This window comes from Rhynchophorus ferrugineus, unplaced genomic scaffold, assembly GCF_030347505.1.
Source record: "Rhynchophorus ferrugineus isolate W39M unplaced genomic scaffold, kcgeb_rfMv2 rfM9, whole genome shotgun sequence".
NCBI lineage: Eukaryota > Metazoa > Arthropoda > Insecta > Coleoptera > Curculionidae > Rhynchophorus > Rhynchophorus ferrugineus.
Window position 1 is genome coordinate 1,431,732 of NW_027472588.1, and position 19,982 is coordinate 1,451,713.

Consider the following 19,982-nt stretch of genomic DNA (forward strand, 5'->3'; position numbering starts at 1 on the left):
TATAATTTTAAGCAAATACATATTAATTATTAATAGAGTCTATTCAATAAATTTTAAACGCTAATCATTAATGCATGTGGCGTTTTAATCGATGGCTTTTTCTTAAATTTTCTGGGTCATTGTAGAACCTCTGAGATATATAAGCAAAAAACTGAACCAAGTCATTTTGATAAACCCCTTTCGAAGCCAACTTTACACCATTAAAATCCCATGTAGTTTGATTTCAGCTTATATATTTTTTATTTTTATATTTTTCCGTCATATTAAATCAAATTAATTATGAAGAAAAGAAGACAGATTGACGTTGTATTGGCAATCGTTCCGCACTAGCTCAAAGCGTTTCTTGGTGTAGTTAGATTGAAATTCGGGTAAAAGTATCGTAGGTGAAGCTGTAAGGTCACAAAAGGTGGATTGAACGTACATCTCCGTACCCATGTCCGGTGTTATGTAATACGACACTGACTATTCGTCCATCTGTTTTAAAAAACTACCTGAACAGTGAACGAATTAGATGGGTTGATCTGTTTTCTAATAGTTAAGAAGCCTTAGTATCGCTTTGTATCGCCATTCAATAAGTCGCCTCTTCTTTCCGTGAAATAAAACAGTTTTTAAGTAAAATAATAGTTTTTTTTGTTTAATAGCTTTTCACAAAATATAACTTACGTATATATTTACATTATATAGATCGTTGTTCAAGTAAATACTTTTTTAAAGATTTTCTTTCGTGATGGGTCACATTCTAATCATCTGTGACTAGAGAAAACAAACACAACAATGAAAACAATCTATTTTACGTTCAATTTCGTTACAAATGCTTTTTCTATACAGTAAATTAGACTATCTCTATACAATACAAAAATCATTGAATGTTTCTACTATTATGATAAAGAAACAAATTTGTTAGCTCTAGTAAAAAGACTAAATATTAATTACATGTACTAATAATATTTACAGGGTTATTTGAAGCCTGAACCTTTCTCCATGCTCTCTACTAACAGCAGCTTCCCAACAAAATGGACAAAAAATGGAAATGAAAGTGTAGAAAATTCCTTTTTTTGTGTGTGTAACGAACTGACTGTAGTTATTATGCATTCTGTTTGCTAAGACTGTATTCATTCGTCTTTTTCTTTCTTTTACTCTTTATTTATTCCACAGCTTCAGCTATTGGTTTAACATTAATATTATCAGGACCTACAAGTCGATATCAGTGACATTTTAACTGTTATTATCAGGAATACATGGACAGTCAATGAGTTCAGTACGACCTGTAAGTTTTATTGGATGTATATCATTTTCAATGGCGTAAAAGCAACTTTGGCTTTGGCTTTGTAAAGCAACACAATGATTGTTCCCATACAGGGTACCTTTAACTTCAATTGAGATAGGAAAATTTACAGGATGAATTATATTTTTGGTACTAGATATGATGCTTAGGTCATATTCATTAATTAATCATGGAATCAGATAAACTAAAAACCATTTAAGTTACCAGGAAAGGTCTCGATAGACAGATAAAATATACGTTAGTGTTTTATTTGAATAAAAAATACAATTTTTTTAAAAATTTGCTGATTTATTATTATACTAATGCATTATATTGTCTGTGATCAAAATACATTTATGCTTTTTGTTAATATGTTTTCCGTAAAAAATATGTTTTTTGTGAACTTGTTTCATTTATTTGTGTACTTTTTGTTATCTTAATGATGCATTAATATCGTATCTATGATACTCTGACATTAACATATTTTTTACCATTAATAATTTTATTAAAACTATTAAATTTTGTAAAAAATCGACAATATTTCACTTTTTAATGTTTCAACGACCTCCAAGACAATACAATTGTCTGTTACTTCCAACAAATTGCGCTGTTAAATATTCTTTAATTATGGTTATACTACCAACCGAAACTATTTATCATGTGTGTGTTGTACATTGTACAATATTTTAATTATTTATTTAATTATAAATTTAAAAAATTGAAGGTTTTGCTGTATCCACCGTATAGTTGAGACATTCTTCCATATGATTATTACTTATTGCCTAACTTGTTATCAAATGAATTATTTCAAGACAAAGGAAAGACATTGATTTATCATCTATTTTGAAATATAAACGTATATTTATTTTTTTAATATTATTGCTTCTAATGCTTTTTAAGCATAGAAGATGTTTATATTTATATATAGGTTATAACCGTGTTTTAAAATTATGTGGAGGCACCAATGAGAATACATCTATTAAATGCTAATTAAGTTTGGGTCTGAAATCTTAGATCTAAACCTTAAAAACAATATATCTTTTAATATTTAATTATTACATTCTTACTAATCGTTTCCGACTAACCTACAATTAGTCTTTATGATAACTTAAATCTAGGTATATATTTAGGAGGACCCATCGGCCCTATCTCAGTCTCTGGTGAAATAATGTTTATACATGTCACTGCTGAATGTTTTAATATATGCACCTCACTACACAACACTACACAAGATCAGATGGTTTGATTCTTTTGAGTTTGTGTCCTGCTCTGGTGGTATCTAAAGGTTGCAATACTTCAATATTCTCATGAGAATAGAGACTTTCCTCATGCCTCCTTACAATTCTCTTGATTTCTTGACTAGCTGTGGGTATCTGAAGGTCTCGATGTAGGTAGTCAGTCCTGTAGTATTTGGGTGCACCCACATTACTTCTCAGGACTTTGTTCTGAAAAATTTGTATATTGTTTACGACTCTTTGCAAAACATCCCCATAATTGAACTCCTTATGTTCATATAGGTTTCAGTATTTGCTTATACAATAGCAATTTATTATATACTGATAATTGTGATTTTCTTCCAAATAGCCAATACATTTTCGTAAATTTCAATTCCATTTCTTTTTGTTTTCTTTTTTATATATTCCTTTCTGAGAAGTTTTCCATCAATATTCATTCCGATATACTTAACGTTGTTGCTATATGGAATGACGGGTTATTAATAGGTGAATGCACATGCACAGATTTATTTTCGTTATTTTTTATTTTCCAAGCTTGTGTTCAATTATTTATATTGACACTTGCCTGTTGTAATTTTCGTGTGGCTTCTGCACTATTGTCTCCGACAGTTATAATCGCAGTATCATCAGCAAATGTAGCCATCGTAATATTCTACATTTATCGTACATCACAAGTATTGTGATCTCGGTACAGTTCCTTGTGGCACACCTGCTTTTGCTTCTTTTAATGTAGGGTAAGTTTCTTCTTGTTTAACTCTAAACAGTAACAGGCTGTAATGCACGTTTTCAGTAGTTCGGTGTATGGTTTTGATAGCATTTTCTGTAGTTTATGAACAAGGCCTTCATGCCAACCTTATCGAAGGCTTGTGCTACATCTAAGAACATGGCTGAGCATACTTTTTTACTTTCGTACGCTTTTTCAATAACATATATTATTCTATGGACCTGGTCAATTGTTGAGTGCTTGTTAATAAACCCAAACTGGTTTGTTGGTATTAGATTTTTATCTTTATATATATATATATATATATATATATATATATATATATTATTATTATTATTATTATTATGTTTATTGGCAATTGACGACGTTTATTGAATTGACGCTTGAACATATTCATAGAACCATTTAAGCTGAAGCGATATTTTAATAAATCAATTATGGCCTGGTAAATATATTCAAGCCGTGGTTATAAACAAAAATCGTATGGACACTCTGCGGTGCCTGACTAACATATTAATTAACCTGCATTTAAAATCTCATTTGTATACCATAATCTGATTCATTCAATGCCTTACTGTGTCACAAGACTTAGGGTCTACGGATAATCTTCAAGGTACAGATTGATAGAAGTAGTTTGTGTTCCGTACACAACAGAGTGAGGATGAAGTCGCTGTTGATTTTTGTTTTGGGATTTCTGGGATGCGGTTTGGTTGATGCCAATATACGTGAGTAAACAAGAAAATATTTTAAGTAACTTTTGAATCAAATACAAAAAAAGAAAAAGTCGCTACAAAAATATTGCGTTTGAAATAAATGTTGAGACATGTGTCATGAAATATTAAATCTCGTTGATTACATTAACCAAATACACTAAAAATACACTTAATACTAGAATCACACTCCATAGGTCCTAATGGGCCTAAGTATTGACTTATACAGCAAAACCTTGTTATCTAATGATAATTTAAATTTACACCCTTTCAGCCAATACATTTATTTTAGTTTAAGCCCAAGCTGTTTGCGTTTTGTCATTATATGTTCTTCCATGTCAAACATCGATGGAAATTTATTCCCAGATATTTAACGTTGTCTGCTTGCGGAAGTTCATGTTCATTCAATTTTCAACTGAATTTTTTCCCTTCCAAATGCAATATTTTATCAACACGCGATATTCCTTTTCATCCATTTTTTTACAATAACAAAAGTTGCTTCACTGAAAATGCTATAATTTATAAACTAATGATCCGGCAACTGTCAAATTTATACATACATCTTTTGATGGTGAGGACTAACTAAAGATATATGGATTTAATTCTAGTAGCGCCATCTGTGTGTCAGGCCGGGGATTTTTAAATTGACCTGTTATACTAAATAAATGATCATGTATACTTCTTTGCTTTCATTACCAGCTCTGCCATTCTGTTATTAACTTATCAACTACTGATTTTAGACGATTTTCTATAATTTGCTGTTATATCTTCATGGCTGTGCACAGAGCGATATCGCTCTAAAATTATAACAATCTCTTTTTTATTTATCTGTACAATAAGGATTATTTGCCTATTTTAACGTAGCAGTTCTTCTTTCTACACGATATTGTAGATTTCTGTATATCAATTATTTATTCATCGGTAAAACAGATCAGTATTTAGTAAACCAGCACATTCCTATAGTTTATTCAAAATTTCCTTGTATATGCGTCATCAAGATGTTTAATGTATTGCCTGTCGCAATTTGTAAATTCGTTTTAGGATCAGAACATATTTTCCATCTCATTTTATTCGAGTTAAAAAGAGACACAATGTTGTCTGATTAGTTCGAATACGTAAAAGAATGAGACTGTCAAATTCTAGAAAGCAATAGTGATAAGAGGTTATAACTCTAACCTATAAACTATTATGGCTGTGTAATTAACGGTAAAGACGACCGTAACGTTCCGATGTACTATAATGTTAAAATAAATTATGTATTATAACACATATTTTGTTCAGTTATTTTATTTACATTAGGATTTTGTTGTTTGTCAAAGCCAAACTGAACTAAAACTCAGAGTTGACGAGGCAACATTGCGACGTTTTGACGTCACAAATTTCGATGACGCATATACAAATACACTTTGAATAGACTATAACTAATCAATTATTATCTCTGCTAGCTTCTTACATCAAACTATGTAAAAGGACCGACCCAAACGTTTCGCAATGCTTGCGGGAGTCCATCGAGTACCTCCGACCTAAACTGAAAGAAGGCATCCCGGAGCTGAACGTACCTTCCCTAGAACCACTACCTCTCAACGAGATCCGACTGAACAGTGGCCCGAATCAAGCCAGGATCAACGCCAACATCAGCAATCTACTGGTACACGGTCCTACGACCTTTAAAATCAACGATTTGAAGTGAGTGGTGACTTTTAGAGCCGAGCGGAATCCGAGTTTCGTTTGTTACAGGGCTGACTTGAAGAGGACGCGTTTTTTGACTCAGTTCACCATTCCGACGCTGTATTTTGAGGGCAACTACGAACTGGATATGAATGTACTCTTTATTAAATATCAAGGAAGAGGTCCAATCAATGGAACTTTTAGTAAGTTGCAGGTTTTTTTGTATTTTGTTTGTTTGTTTTGTATAGTCCAGGGTATACAATCAGTTTATGTAACTTTAAACAATATGAAACTTATTTTCTCTCTCTCTTTCTATATATAATCTATTTAAACTTTTTTTAGTAGTGCGTCATGGATACTTGTGATGTCAAAACATTGCAATGTTGCCGCATCAACCTTGAGTTTTAGTTCAATTTGGCTTTGACAAACAAGATAATTCTAATGTAAATAAAATAATTTATCAAAAATACTGTTATCAAGTATAATGTATTTTAACATTATAGTACATCTAATACATATATTATCGAATGACTTAAAACTACAATTAAGAACACAGGTATAATAGTTTGTAGGTTAGATTTGTTTTTGATTACATTGAACTCTTTCCACAGTTTTTTATGTAGTCGTATCACCCTGGAGGCTTAGTCCACCTAATTAACAATTGTATACCTGAGAAACATATTTTACGTTCATTCGAGAGCATATTTATATTCAAGAAGAGCAAATTCTCTTGTTTCCTTCGATGGTGTGTTTACTTGTCAAGTCGTCTTGGTATCCCTGTATATTTTATTTCTTCTGATACTATCTGTGTACACCGTTCATCACAAAATTAATCACTGAATTCTGTCTAATGCATTTACCATATCGAAAAAACATTCACGTTCATTCTTAGTTAGTATTCATTCATTCCTCATACGTAATAACCTAATGCTCATGTTTAATTTTGAACATTTAGAATCATATCTGTGCACAGAAATCTTTCACGCCCTACCATACCATTTTCTACAGTTATATTAAATTAATTACGTGCATACCTTTAGCTGTTTCCACTCTCATCACACTGTCTCATGAATTGCCAGCATTGCACAGCATTATCACAGATCTTGAAAGATTTCTTCAGTCACTTTCACTTTCCGACTCACTGTCCAATTCAATTTCTAATCTGTCTAAAACATGTTCACGATTCCACCATTTATCAATTACTTCCTCTGTATGTCTTAGCGAGTTCATCCAAACCGAAGGTGTTATGGTTGACAATGCTTCCTTCTACATATTCAAATAGTTTTTGATGGAATATCCTACTCAACGAGCAATATATCTGCAATTAATTATTAATAAATATAATGACCAAAAACCTAATCGAAGGCCATTGTAACTTTTACCATTTTCAATTAATTTTTGTTTTTACTTTTTTTGTTAATGTCTTGACAAGAGTACCACAATGAACCATTTTGAAATATTAAAGTTTCATCAAGATACACAAATTCAAATAGTTTATCCTTGGTCTTATTTTATGCCTTTAAAAAATGAATTATTTTTAAGACAATGTCTGGAAGTTCCATTAAACCTCTCCGAGTTTCGACGCCACAAATATCCATGACGACTATTAAGGCATAAATTTAAGTACAACCCTATTTATAATATTAATTGATAAAATAACGAAGAAAGGTCAAATAGACAATACACGCACAGAGGATATAAACATATGGAAAACTGTTGTAAATGATTTTCAATACCAGCTGATAGATGAGAGCATCTACAAAATAATTTAATTGATATATTTTAACTGGGACGACATGGAATGATAATGAATAAGATGGAAGTCACGGTGATAGGGCAGCCAGAAATTGTAAATATCTAAATTCAAGATGTATTTAGGTATCTGAGGTGTGTGTCATATGTCAGATTTGAAAATATCGTGAATTCGTGGTTCGTTATAAACATCAAATTCATTATTGGAGAAAGAGAATAGGCAAATGTTACTGAGACCTCTAAAATTTATACAGTATATAATGACAACCAAATAATCCATTTTTTAAAAAATAATTCGTCAGGTATAAATTCCATTAAACTGCGATTGAGTAATTACTCGAAAACCTCGAACATAAAATTAGAGAAATGTTTATGATACAAAGGAAACAGTTAGTTTTATATTCTCACAAAATAAGCTCTTATAGCTTGATTTTTGACCAAAAATTGCATTGTCGATGGAAAATTATTAAATTATTAAAAAATGTAATCAATTTGTTTCAGCCAATTATGTGTTCAACTGCTTAATGAAGGCGGATAAGGTAGAACGAAATAACAAAACGTATCTGCATTTTCGCAAGTTCACGTTGACGCTACAGACTGGGAAGAGTCAGCTATTCCTGGGGAATCTTTTCAGTGATAATGGTGAGGTCCTAGCTCGAGCCTCCCAGGATTTGATCGAGCAAAACACCGATGTGCTGATAGACGAGATCAAACCGACTCTGGAACAAGGCTTGGCCGAGAAATTTACGAAAATCGCGAACAGCATCATGGATCGATATCCATACGACGAACTGTTCCCTCAGTAAATATTCATATAAAAATGTTCTATGTAGTCAATAATAAATACTTTTATATAGAAAAGAAAAAAATGACATTGTATGCATTCAAGGATGACTTAACCAACGAGAGAACAAAAACAAATAAACTGTTTACATAATTTTTTTTTAATTAACAGCTTCCCATGGTTCATTTTATTCGTGTTTTTCTATTGTCATGCAATTAAAACCTGCTAATTATCATCAGACAACATTTCGGTAGCTATATGGTCACTTAAATAACTCATTTCGAACAAAGACGTGGTATATTATTAAACATTTGTTGCTGTTTGATTAATGAAATAATATGTTGCTCAGTCAGTTTTTATGTTCATTAAAATATGATGCTATTATATTCATGTGATGTTTTACTTTTTGATTATTGGACTGTTGATTAACCGAAAAAATATAGTAGTAGACCTTGGTATGTCTATAAACAATATTCTAATTCTAGAAATCTAATAGGACTTTCTCTCAATATAGTTTAGTTTAGTCTTCTATTATTCGGAAAGATTTCGATGATTTCGATCCATATCGTTTCCAAGCTGTTCAAGTGAGCTACTGTCTTCTCCCGCATTACTGATTCCAAATAGTTGATTTCCCGCACTTGCTCTGACTGAACCTTATTGATATGAACCTTTATAATAACAGGAAGTTTTTCAATTATTAATGTTTTGGTCTTTTCTTCATTAATTCTTAACAGGTCAATTGAAAAGTACCCGCCTACCATAATAAAATACATTTTTTTGGCAAAATTAGTTTTTTTTTATTTAACATAATTCCCTTTAAGGGTGATACACTGGTTATAGCGACCATCCAACTTTTCGATACCATTTTTGTAGTACGATTTGTCCCTTGCTTCAAAATAGGCCTCAGTTTCGTCGATCACCTCTTTATTCGACGAACATTTCTTCCCAGCGGGCATTCTTTTGAGATCTGAGAACAGGAAATGGTCGCTGGGGGGGCCAGATCTGGAGATTACGGTGGATGAGGAACCAATTTGAAGTCCAATCCATGGATTTTTACTATCGTTTTCACTGACTTGTGACACGGTGCTTTGTCTTGCTGAAGCAGCACTTCCTTTTTCTTCAAATGCGGCCGTTTTTTTGGCGATTGTGTCCTTCAAACAGTCCAATAACTATATGAAAAAGTCGCTGTTGATGGTCCTTCCTTTTACAAGGTAGTCAATGAAAATTATTCCATGTGCATCCCAAAATACAGACGCCATAACCTTGTCGGCCGACTGTTGCGTTTTCCCACGTTTTGGAGCGGGTTCATCATGTGCAGTCCACTCGGATGACTGTCTATTGGACTTCGGAGTGAAATGATCGAACCATGTTTCATATATTGTCACATATCGAAGTAAAAACTCGGGTTTATTACGCTTGATCATGTTCAAACACTACTCCGAATCATTAACTCGTCCTTGTTTTTGCTCAAAAGTGAGCTCGCGCGGCACCCACTTTGCACAGAGCTTTCGCATACCCAAATATTCGTGAATGATATGATGTACACGTTCAGTTGATTTCTTTAGAGTATCTGCTATTTTATTCAATTTCAATTTACGGTCATTCAAAATCATTTTGTTGATTTGTTAAATGTTTTCGTCGGTAACAATCTCTTTTGGGCGTCCACTGCGTTCACCGTCTTCGGTGCTCATTTCACCACGTCTAAACTTAGCATACCAATAATTGATGGTTGATTTTCCTGGGGCAGTGTCCGGAAACTCAGCATCAATCCAAGTTTTTGCTTAAACTGTATTTTTTCCCTTCAAAAAGTAATATTTTATCAACACGCAAAATTCGTTTATATCCATTTTTTTAACAATAACAAAAGTTGCCTCACTCAAAATGCTATAATTCACAAACTAATGATCCGACAGCTAACTAATGATCACACGCATCTTTTGAGGGTTAGGGTTAACTAAAAACATATGGATTTAATTATAGTAGCGCCATCTATGTGTCAGTCAGGGAACTTTTCAATTGATCTGGAGTCCTATGAATAAGCAATGAAGAAGCTTCAATTATGTATTAGCGAATACAGCGCTTTCATCATTGAACATCAGGACGGCGAAGAAGTTCATAGCATCATACTAAACTAAATACGCATCATGCGAACAAAATTGCTTCCATTGCTGAATTAGAATTTTCAGTGCAAGACATTTTTCCCTAACTTTTTCTGAATGCTCAATAAACTCATGGTACGTTCACCTTTTATAAGAACATTTTGCTAAAAATGTATGACTAAATTCAATTTAATTTGAATACTGGCTGTTGAATTTGTTTATAATGAAGCAAAAACCTTTCTGACGTCATTTTAATAAGGATTTAAAAGATTTTATACATCGTTCCATCATTTTTATCACGATGAGACTTGTCGTTTTGATACCGAAATAAAACAGGAATTTATTTGAAATGGAATGAGGTGACCTCCGACTCCAACCAAGTAAAACAATAAATTCAAATAATAACTCATTAAGTTAAAATAAAATATGAGTTGCTTTAATATCCAGTTTACTCACCAGGTTTAGGTTCACATCTCTTTTCAGAGTGTTCAAAAAAATGCATTATATCTAAGACATTCTCATCACTTGAACCCATTTCGAGTGGAGTTCCACAGGGTAGTGTCTTGGGACCATTTCTGTATCAGATCTATACTGCTGATATTCCAACAACTAAGAAACAGTATTTGGAACTTTTGCCGACGACACAGTTATCATGGCAAAATAGTCTCTCTCTAAAGCTGTAGAAAAAGTACAAGTAGCAGTCAACAAGATCTACAAATGAACTATAGACCATATTAATTTTGCGTTGCGACGAAATGGTAAAAATCTAATCATATCAGCTCAATGAACTACATACCTCGACATACATCTCGATGGTAGAATAAATTGGAAACATCACGTTAGACAAAAAGCAGAGCAGATTAAACTCGATGTTAAGCAACTGTACTGGTTAATCGGAAGATACTCTCAACTAACGTGCAAATATGGGGTTGCACTAAAACATCATATCAACTAGTAATCCAACACACTGAAAACAAAGTTCTACGATTAATTACTAATGGTTATCGCTATATAACCAACGAGGAGCTGTACGATGACTTCAACATGAAATGGATATACGAAGCGATCGAAGATTGCCTTGAAACGTGAAATAAGGTTACTAAATCACAGCAAAGTGGAAGCAATACAGCTACTGGACAACACGCAAGAAATTAGAAGATTGAAGAGAACCAAACTACAAGAACTTGTTTTGGGTATAAAGGTATTCTTAACTGTATCTTAAGTAGTTATAATTTTATTTTAATTTAGGAAATCGCTTTGGTTTTATTTTAATTTTCAATTTTGATATCACTACATAGTATAAAACAAAGTCGCCTTTTCTGTCCCTATATCCCTATGTGCGCTTAAATCTTTAAAACTACGCAACGGATTTTGATGCGGTTTTTTTCAATAGATAGAGTGATTCAAGAGGAAGGTTTATATGTATAATACATGCATAATATACTAAGGCAACATTGCTAATTTTAGAGGTTTCTAACGTGATGTCGTAAATTAACCTATTTTTTTAGGCTTATTTAGCAATTAGCAAAAACGCTGCCTAACCCTACGGGTTAGATCAAATTAATGTACTACAGTATTGTACACCATAAAAAGGTCTACAAAAAAGTCCGGGATGGTATATGTTTATCTTTTAGGGATAACCCACATTAACCATTTTTATTGTTTACTTTTTACGTGAGAAAATGGCTTATTTACGAAGCTATTTTAAGCAATACGGCATTAATCCTTATCGAATTAAGTACCTTAAATACAGTGTGTAATTAATATAGATCAATATGGTTCCTTACAGCATGTAAATTAAACAAATATTTTCGGAGATCTTACAAATTTAAAATTTGCGTTTAAAAATGTGTAATGTAATAAAAATTGTATGAATTTAGATATTCCAAAGATAGCAGGAAATCTTCATAGTAAGTATAGGGGAAGAGGAATTGTTTTACTCCAAATTTAATGCGTGCAGGCCAAGGGCAGTAATGAATGAACCAAAAATACTGGATCGATTTTAATCATGTTTTCATTGAGTGACATAGGCATATATATTTTATGCCCGTGCAAAGTCGGAGCGGGCCGCTATGTTTTTATATACAACGTTCATATTTTTTCTGTAGTGTATTTAATTTAGTATCAGCATTGCACCCGTGCGAAGCCGGGGCGGGTCGCTAGTGTAATATATATAACTAAGAACTTTCTCATATTTCATAATCTATTGATCACTTTAACTACTATACATTTTTCAATTTTTGGAAGTTTTGGGTGACCTAAAAATAAAATAAACCTAAAATCCTGCAAAAGGAACTACGTAATAGTTCAAACGCTGATAGTTCTTCTAACTCCTGCTACTAATACATCGTTAGTATGTACATACATTTAAAATTTTGGCGAATTATTTCAAGGCCTATAATTATATCTCTTGGCCCAGCACAATCATCAAACTTGTTAAGCTAGTTGACGCCGGTGGCTTGACTCGACAAAATTCATTGGGTGTCGATGCGGTAACCAACACCGATCAGGTCAGTGGGTCCTAGTCAAGAACCATCGATTGACAAGTGCAGATCACTCGAAAATCATCGACCGATAAGATGAAGACGTTGGTTGTCGCTTGTTTTCTGTTGGGAACAGTTCTTGGCGAGATTCGTAAGTACATTGGTTGAATGTGTATATGAATATTATTTTGGTTTTTAATAACATTATACTTTTATGCTAATAACTTATGTACTTATAATTCTTTTTAATTGGATTTAGACTTTATTGTTTTAGTTCAATTGTCCATTATTATTTATCAGTTTTTGAAATTAAATATATATAATTTTAAAAAGTTCGACACAACAACTTTTATGATATTTTGCTCTAATTCTTCTGGTTCTAAATCTAGCGATATTTGTTTTATATTTTACTAATATTTTACATCTTCTTTCTTAATATTATTACTATTACTATGTTAATTTTACCACTACTAATACAATTTCGATATAATTATTATCAGTTTTATATTTTCTAAACTTATTCGGTGTTATTTTTAAAAAAACCAGAAAAGAAAATAATTTAGCTTTCACATTTCACTTCTTACTACAGCAATCCATTTTCTTTAATATTTTTTTCGTCAAGCTCTTCAGCCAGCAAAACAAATTATTTATGGTCATTATTACAATTTGTCCTTGGAACCACAATCACCCATCACCCAAAAATATACTGGTCAAAACATCGAAAACAAATTAATAATAATGAACTCAATGTTTACCACAGCGCTACAGAAATGTTATAGGGTTAGTCGGCAAGAGAAAACCGAAAAGCTATGATATTTTAGAAGGGGACCCAAGAATTTATGCATTTTTCAGAACTGGTATAAGAGTAAAAGTATTTTAATTGAATCGTGCTAATGTAAGGTTATTTTCGATATATTTACATAGATATTGACATATACGTTGATATAAATTCGACTCCAATGTTATATGTTAATTTTAGTCAAATTTAAACGTTGTTTTCGCAAATAAATATGATCATTAGGCTTTTGAAATTCAAGTTTACGTTCTTGTTTGCTTGGTTTGCTGTATACTTGTCCTATCTAGTATTGCGCATCTTAGGAAAACCAAACTGATGTTTCTATCTAACATTTATTTTTTTCCATTGTTTTTTTAAGCTTTTTGATGTGGAACTAGAAATTATTGCATTAATGATTTTTAATATTTTAAAATAATAAGGTTGTAAAGTATTTAAATATTCAAAATTTGGTGTAATATTATCAAAATGTTGTTTTATATGTTATATAAGTTATCAATAATCTGAGGACTCACATTTCTTGTACAAAATATGGGTAAAGCTTTTCTCTTTTGTCTTTATATTATCAGTAATATTGTGTAGTTTCATTTTACGGCAGTTAAAATGTTTTTTGAAGCAGTTCCTTCAAGAGCAAAGACCAGAAACTAACTGTAATATTTCTTATAATGTAGAGCTACTACAATACATAGTTTAAGTCTATTTTTTGAGCACACATTTTTATTCAGATACCAAAGATGATCATCATTAATAATTAAACAATATATTGATATGTATATACATATTGATAGTATAAAAATAGTATAATAAATAGAAAAATAGTGTTCAAAAATACATATCTAAACATAAATATGTTTTTTCTCAAAGTATTTGTGTGAAATGTCGTTAATTTTTCACCCAATAAGGAAATAAATGCTTATATTACAAAAGTAAACATAATTATAGCGTGAACTAATCGTTTAACCGGCTAATAGCAAATCAGTTTTTATGAACATCGCTAATTGTTGACGCTGTTTGGTAACCGTGATTGATTATTATCAATAAACGTCGACGATTGGCAATTTGGGTTTTCACAGTAATTCGTCCTTGTCATTACCTTAGTCGTTTTTTAAAACATATTATTAATTATAACTAATATTTGTAATAGATGGTAGTTATTAATACAAAACTGCTTTATTTGTAAGGAAATAAAAACAGTGTATCTTTGTTGATATAAAAACATTTGTTTTCGCTATAGTTTTACATTTATAATTTATTAATTTTTATTTTATTGCATTATATATCATCTATACTGCTATCATATTATAATATAGGATAACTATATAAATATCTTTTCTTTGAATTAACACTGATATATTTTGATAGCCAAATGTTTCAGTTCCTGGGCTACCAAATGAGTCTTACTGCCTCACCATCTACTAATAGCAGCTATCATCAGTTATAATCAGTGGATAAACATATAGACTTCCAACAATTTGAACTTTATTCTTGATTATCCTATTGGGCTTCAACTTTCGTATGTTAATCTGATAGAATCTCCATAATTTATAAAGATAATTGAGGTATAGTCCAATATTTACACAAACGTTTAAAGAATACTTTAAGTTAATACTCTTGGGAGTCACAGCGAAGCCTACTGGATTCGACTAACGTTTATTAAATATGAAAATCACTTGGTCATTGAAAAGAAACTCCTGCCTTTTGGACTGATATCTGTATTTTAACTGAATCATTTTTAATTAATGTTAAAAATAAAATATGCCTGACAACTACAAATAACATAAACAAATAGTTATTCACTATCATATCTATTTTTATCGTTTAAGCTTTTTATTATCTTTTATATTGCTTAACAATGAAGGCAACAGCCTTCACATCTATTCAAACATCATTGTCGTCGACTAAGGATTCGCAGTACAGAAACTGCATATTAATAGATGCAAAAATAATTTTTATTTAATTGAACTTCGATAATTTGCGTTTGGCTTACGGACGCGACAAAAATTTTAATTGGAAAATGTTGGAAAAATAGCAACAAAACTAGTTCTTCAAGAAAGTAAAAAGAAGTAAAATTTCATTGATGTTGGTGCTCTGTTTAGATATATAGTGATATAATCCACGTTATTTCAGTTGAACAAGTCTAAAACTTCTGGTTTTGTGGAAGACAACATAACACTTGCTACGAAAGAAAATTCTCAAGAATTAAAAAATTTTCAGCAAGCTTGACTTATTGCTTTTTCAGACCTCCTTCTAAACTTCCTTATGTTTTCCAGAGCCTCTGCTAATTTGAGGCATCATTATCGATCACTGATACAATGTATTTATCAGACCTCTATTTGTTGCTTCGATAGTAATTGTTATCCAATATTTTGTGGTTCAATGGTGTCCCCAGTGTAACTCACAAAGTTAAACGCAGCAAATGCAATTTAATATATTTCACAGAGATTATACCAGAGATTCAAAGGAGATCCCTGGTATTATTTCGGGTACCTTAATATAAGAGATCAATTAAAAAGTCCCCGGCCTACCATTGTAAAACTCATTTTTTTAGCAAAATTAGTTTTTTTATTCAACATAATTCCTTTCAAGGGTGATACACTGATTATAGCGACCCTTCAACTTTAAATTCCTTCCAAAATAGGCCTCATTTCCGGCGACCTCTTCATTCGACGAAAATTTCTTCCCAGCGAGAATTCTTTTAAGATCTGAGAACAGGAAATAGTTACTGAAAGCCAGATCCGGAGAATACGGTGGAAGAAAGCAATTCTAAGCCCAATTCACGGATTTTTGCCATCGTTTTCACTGATTTGTGACACGGTGCATTGTCTAGGAGAAGCAGAACTTTCTTCTTCTTCAAATGCGGACATTTTTCGGCGATTTTGTCCTTCAGACGATACAAAAACGCTATGTAATAGTCGCTGTTCATTGTCTTTCCTTTTCAAGGAAGTCCTAACCAGCCGACTGTTGCGTTTTCCCACACTTTGGAGCGGATTCATCGTGTGCAGTCCACTCGGATGACTGTTGATTGGACTTCGGAGTGAAATGATGGAGCAATGTTTCATCCATTGTGACATATCGACGCAAAAATTCGAGTTTATTACTTAGTCAAAAGTGAGCTCGCGCGGCACCCACTTTTCACAGAGCTTTCTCATACCTAAATATTCATGAATGATATGATGTACACGTTCGGTTGATATCTTTAGAGTGTTTGCTATATCATTCAATTTCAATTTACGGTCATTCAAAATCAGTTTGTGGATTTTTTTAATGTTTTCGTCCGTAACAACCTCTTTTGGACGTCCAATGCGTTCACCATGTTCGGTGTTCATTTCACCACGTCTAAACTTAGCATACTAATCCTTGATGGTTGATTTTCCTGGGGCAGTGTCCGGAACCTCGGCAGCAAGCCAAGTTTTTGCTTCAACTGTATTTTTTCCTTCAAAAAGTAATATTTTATCAACACGCGAAATTCCTTTTATCAATTTTTGTTACAATAACAAAAGTTGCTTCCCTGAAAATGCTGTAATTTACAAACTAATGATCCGACAGCTGTGAAATTTATACACGCATCTATCGAAGGTTAGGGTTAACTAAATCTATTTGTCAGGCCAGGGACTTTTCAATTGATCTGTTACATATTAGAAAGGAAGAAAATTAGAAAGTCTATTGACATCATTAAAGATAATCAGCTGAAGTACTTGAAGGTCATATATCGATCAATCTAGTAAAAACTGAGTTCTCTCAATATTTGGCATAGTCGAGTGAAGGCTATAATATAAATTTTCATGAATAAATTAGTTTAACAATTTCGAATGTGACGAACAACAGCAACGAACTCTGATACAAACTCTTTTTATTTAAAGGAAAACTTAGGTAAGATTAGATATTATTTCCATTTTATAAGTTTGTAGTGATTTTATATTAGCATTTCCTCGTATATCACACCGTACCTCATTGGGAAACACGAGAAAAATTACCGTTCTTACAAAACACCTAGTCTTACCCAACTATCTATACGTACCACCGATTTCTGTTAGCTCGACAAAAATATTTGAAATTAATTTTGCAACGTCTAGGCAAATAACCGGCGACCACTACGACATTTTCTAATAATAATAACAATAATAGTCATAACTGTAACCGGTTAATAACTAATAATTTACCTTGAACGATGCAATTTCGTTTTTGCAATCAATATGAACATCAAACTGACGAAAGGTCGATCACTATCTTTAGTGGTTGGTTCGACGATATATTATGACACTTCATGATATACATTTTAAAGATCCTTTAAGTTGCGGCAATGAAAATGGCATAAAATTTGAGTTCAAGAGAGTTATAAATCAAGCGAAATTTATACGAATATTTTCATTGAAGGAGTGGCAATTAAACAAAACAGTTAATTTACTGACATGGTTGACGATTATTCAATATTAGCATACTAGAATCCATAAAAACTTATTGCTACCTAGAGATCCTGATCAATGAGTTTAGTACAATAATACAATTCTAAAGCTGCCTGGTGTTAATGAAGATTTTTCGTCTAAAATGATAATGAGGGATGAAGCCGATTTTCTTCTCAGTGGCCACGTCAATAAACAGAACAGTCGTTTTTGGGGAACACAGAATCTTCAGTTAATTCATGAAACATCATTGCATCCACTAAAAACAACTGTATGGTATGCTATTCATGCTGGAAACATCATTGGTCCATTTTTTAAAAAATTACCAAGGTATTGCAGTTACTGTTACTGCTACACGGTACCAAAAAGTGAATTCGAAATTCTCTTGTGCCTGAAATGGAAGACAAACCACTAGAAGACGTGGTTTCAGCAAGATGAGGCCACACATACAGCTCGTTCAATAATTCAATTATTGAATGATATTTTCTTATGGGGTTTTTTAAAATCAAAAGTTTATGTAAATTAGCCCCAAACGATCTTAAAGACAATATTTATCACGAAATTGAAGAAATTCAGCCTCATATGTTGCAGAATGTTATTAAAAATGCCTTAAAAGGAACCGAAAGTTTCATAGCGCATCGCGGTTACCATTTAGCCCATATAATTTTTCAATCATAACAAAAAAAATGTAAAGACCAAATAAAATTTTTATGAAAACCAAACTTACTTATGTTTTCTTAAAGCAAAGTTATAGGTAATGAAAGTAGTAGCGGGACTTTTGCCCCACATTGTATCTTGTCTGTATTTAAAGTTTAACAAGTTTTAACATTTTCAGCCTCTTACATAAAAATATGCAGCAAAAACAATCCGGACCTAGCCAAGTGCATCATCAACTCGGTAGAGACCCTCAGACCAAAACTGAAAGCCGGAATCCCCGAAATCAACGTGCCAGCAGTCGAACCCCTTTTTCTGGACGCCATCACTCTGAACAGCGGACCGAACCAGGCCAAAATCGATGCCAATATCACCAACGTTAAGGTGCACGGCGCCTCCGCCTTCGAAATAATGGATTTACGGTCAGTGCATCGTCGATTAACTCGAACAAACTTATTTTTGTTATTAACACATGAATTTACAGGGTAAATTTGAAAAAGAACAAGTTCATATTCAGAGTTAAGTTGCCCAAGATCGATTTCGAGGGCGATTACGATATCGACATGAACATTCTCGTTCTGAAATATAAAGGACAAGGAATCATAACCGGGAATTTCAGTAAGTTTTAACAAAAAACGAAATAGCGAAGGCGCCCTGATGATGTAATGGTGAAGGTGCTTATTTTTTTAGCTGACTACATCTGCGATTGTACGATGAACGGTCGAATCGAAGAGAAAAATGGCGAGAAACATCTGAAGTTCGGCAAGTTCAACATCCAGCTCTATCTAGGAAAGAGTACCATCCATTTGGATAACCTCTTCTCCGATAATACTTCGACTTTGTCGAGGGCTACCAATGAAGTGGTTCGTGAGAATGCCAATTTGTTCGTTGAGGAAATCAAGCCGGTGTTGGAGGACTCTTTAGCCGAGAAATTTTCGGATATCGCCAATATCATTACTAGTAGATTTACCTACGACGAGTTGTTTCCCGAAAAATAAGATGAATTAGGATATTGGCACGTAGTTAACCACTGTGATAATTGTTATTTTACCAATAAAATGTCTAACATGTTAGTAAATATGCTTTTTTTACAATCCTTTTAAAGTATCCCTGTATTAACACTAAACAATTACCAATAAATTCCAAAGTTTGTTATTGCTACATTGTTAATCCAAACAATGTTATTAATTATTTTTAAACTTATGAAGAAAAAATATTATTATTTTATTAAATCATTATCCTCATGCACATCATTCATTCTTCTTTACCGTTTCATCAAAAGTTCAATGTATCATATCATTCAACTGCCCTATTCACATGACCTATCCCTCAAAATGACTCCCAGGTCATTGTTTTGTTGTTGTTACCATTGTCTTTATTCACATGATGCAGTTAAATACTCTATAACATTTCTTT

General features: G+C 32.4%; 1 protein-coding gene across 1 annotated transcript; it reads left to right on the plus strand.

Moving 5' to 3' along the window:
- The first annotated feature begins 3,780 nt into the window (after positions 1-3,780).
- LOC143202679 (uncharacterized) lies at positions 3,781-19,644 on the plus strand. The gene is made up of 10 exons (XM_076414352.1): positions 3,781-3,948; positions 5,379-5,619; positions 5,671-5,804; positions 7,855-8,155; positions 8,211-8,246; positions 12,656-12,746; positions 12,789-12,870; positions 18,748-18,988; positions 19,051-19,184; positions 19,257-19,644. The coding sequence occupies exons 1-10, from the start codon at positions 3,885-3,887 to the stop codon at positions 19,562-19,564; spliced, it is 1,632 nt and encodes a 543-aa protein (XP_076270467.1). The 5' UTR covers positions 3,781-3,884; the 3' UTR covers positions 19,565-19,644.
- Positions 19,645-19,982: the final 338 nt, after the last annotated feature.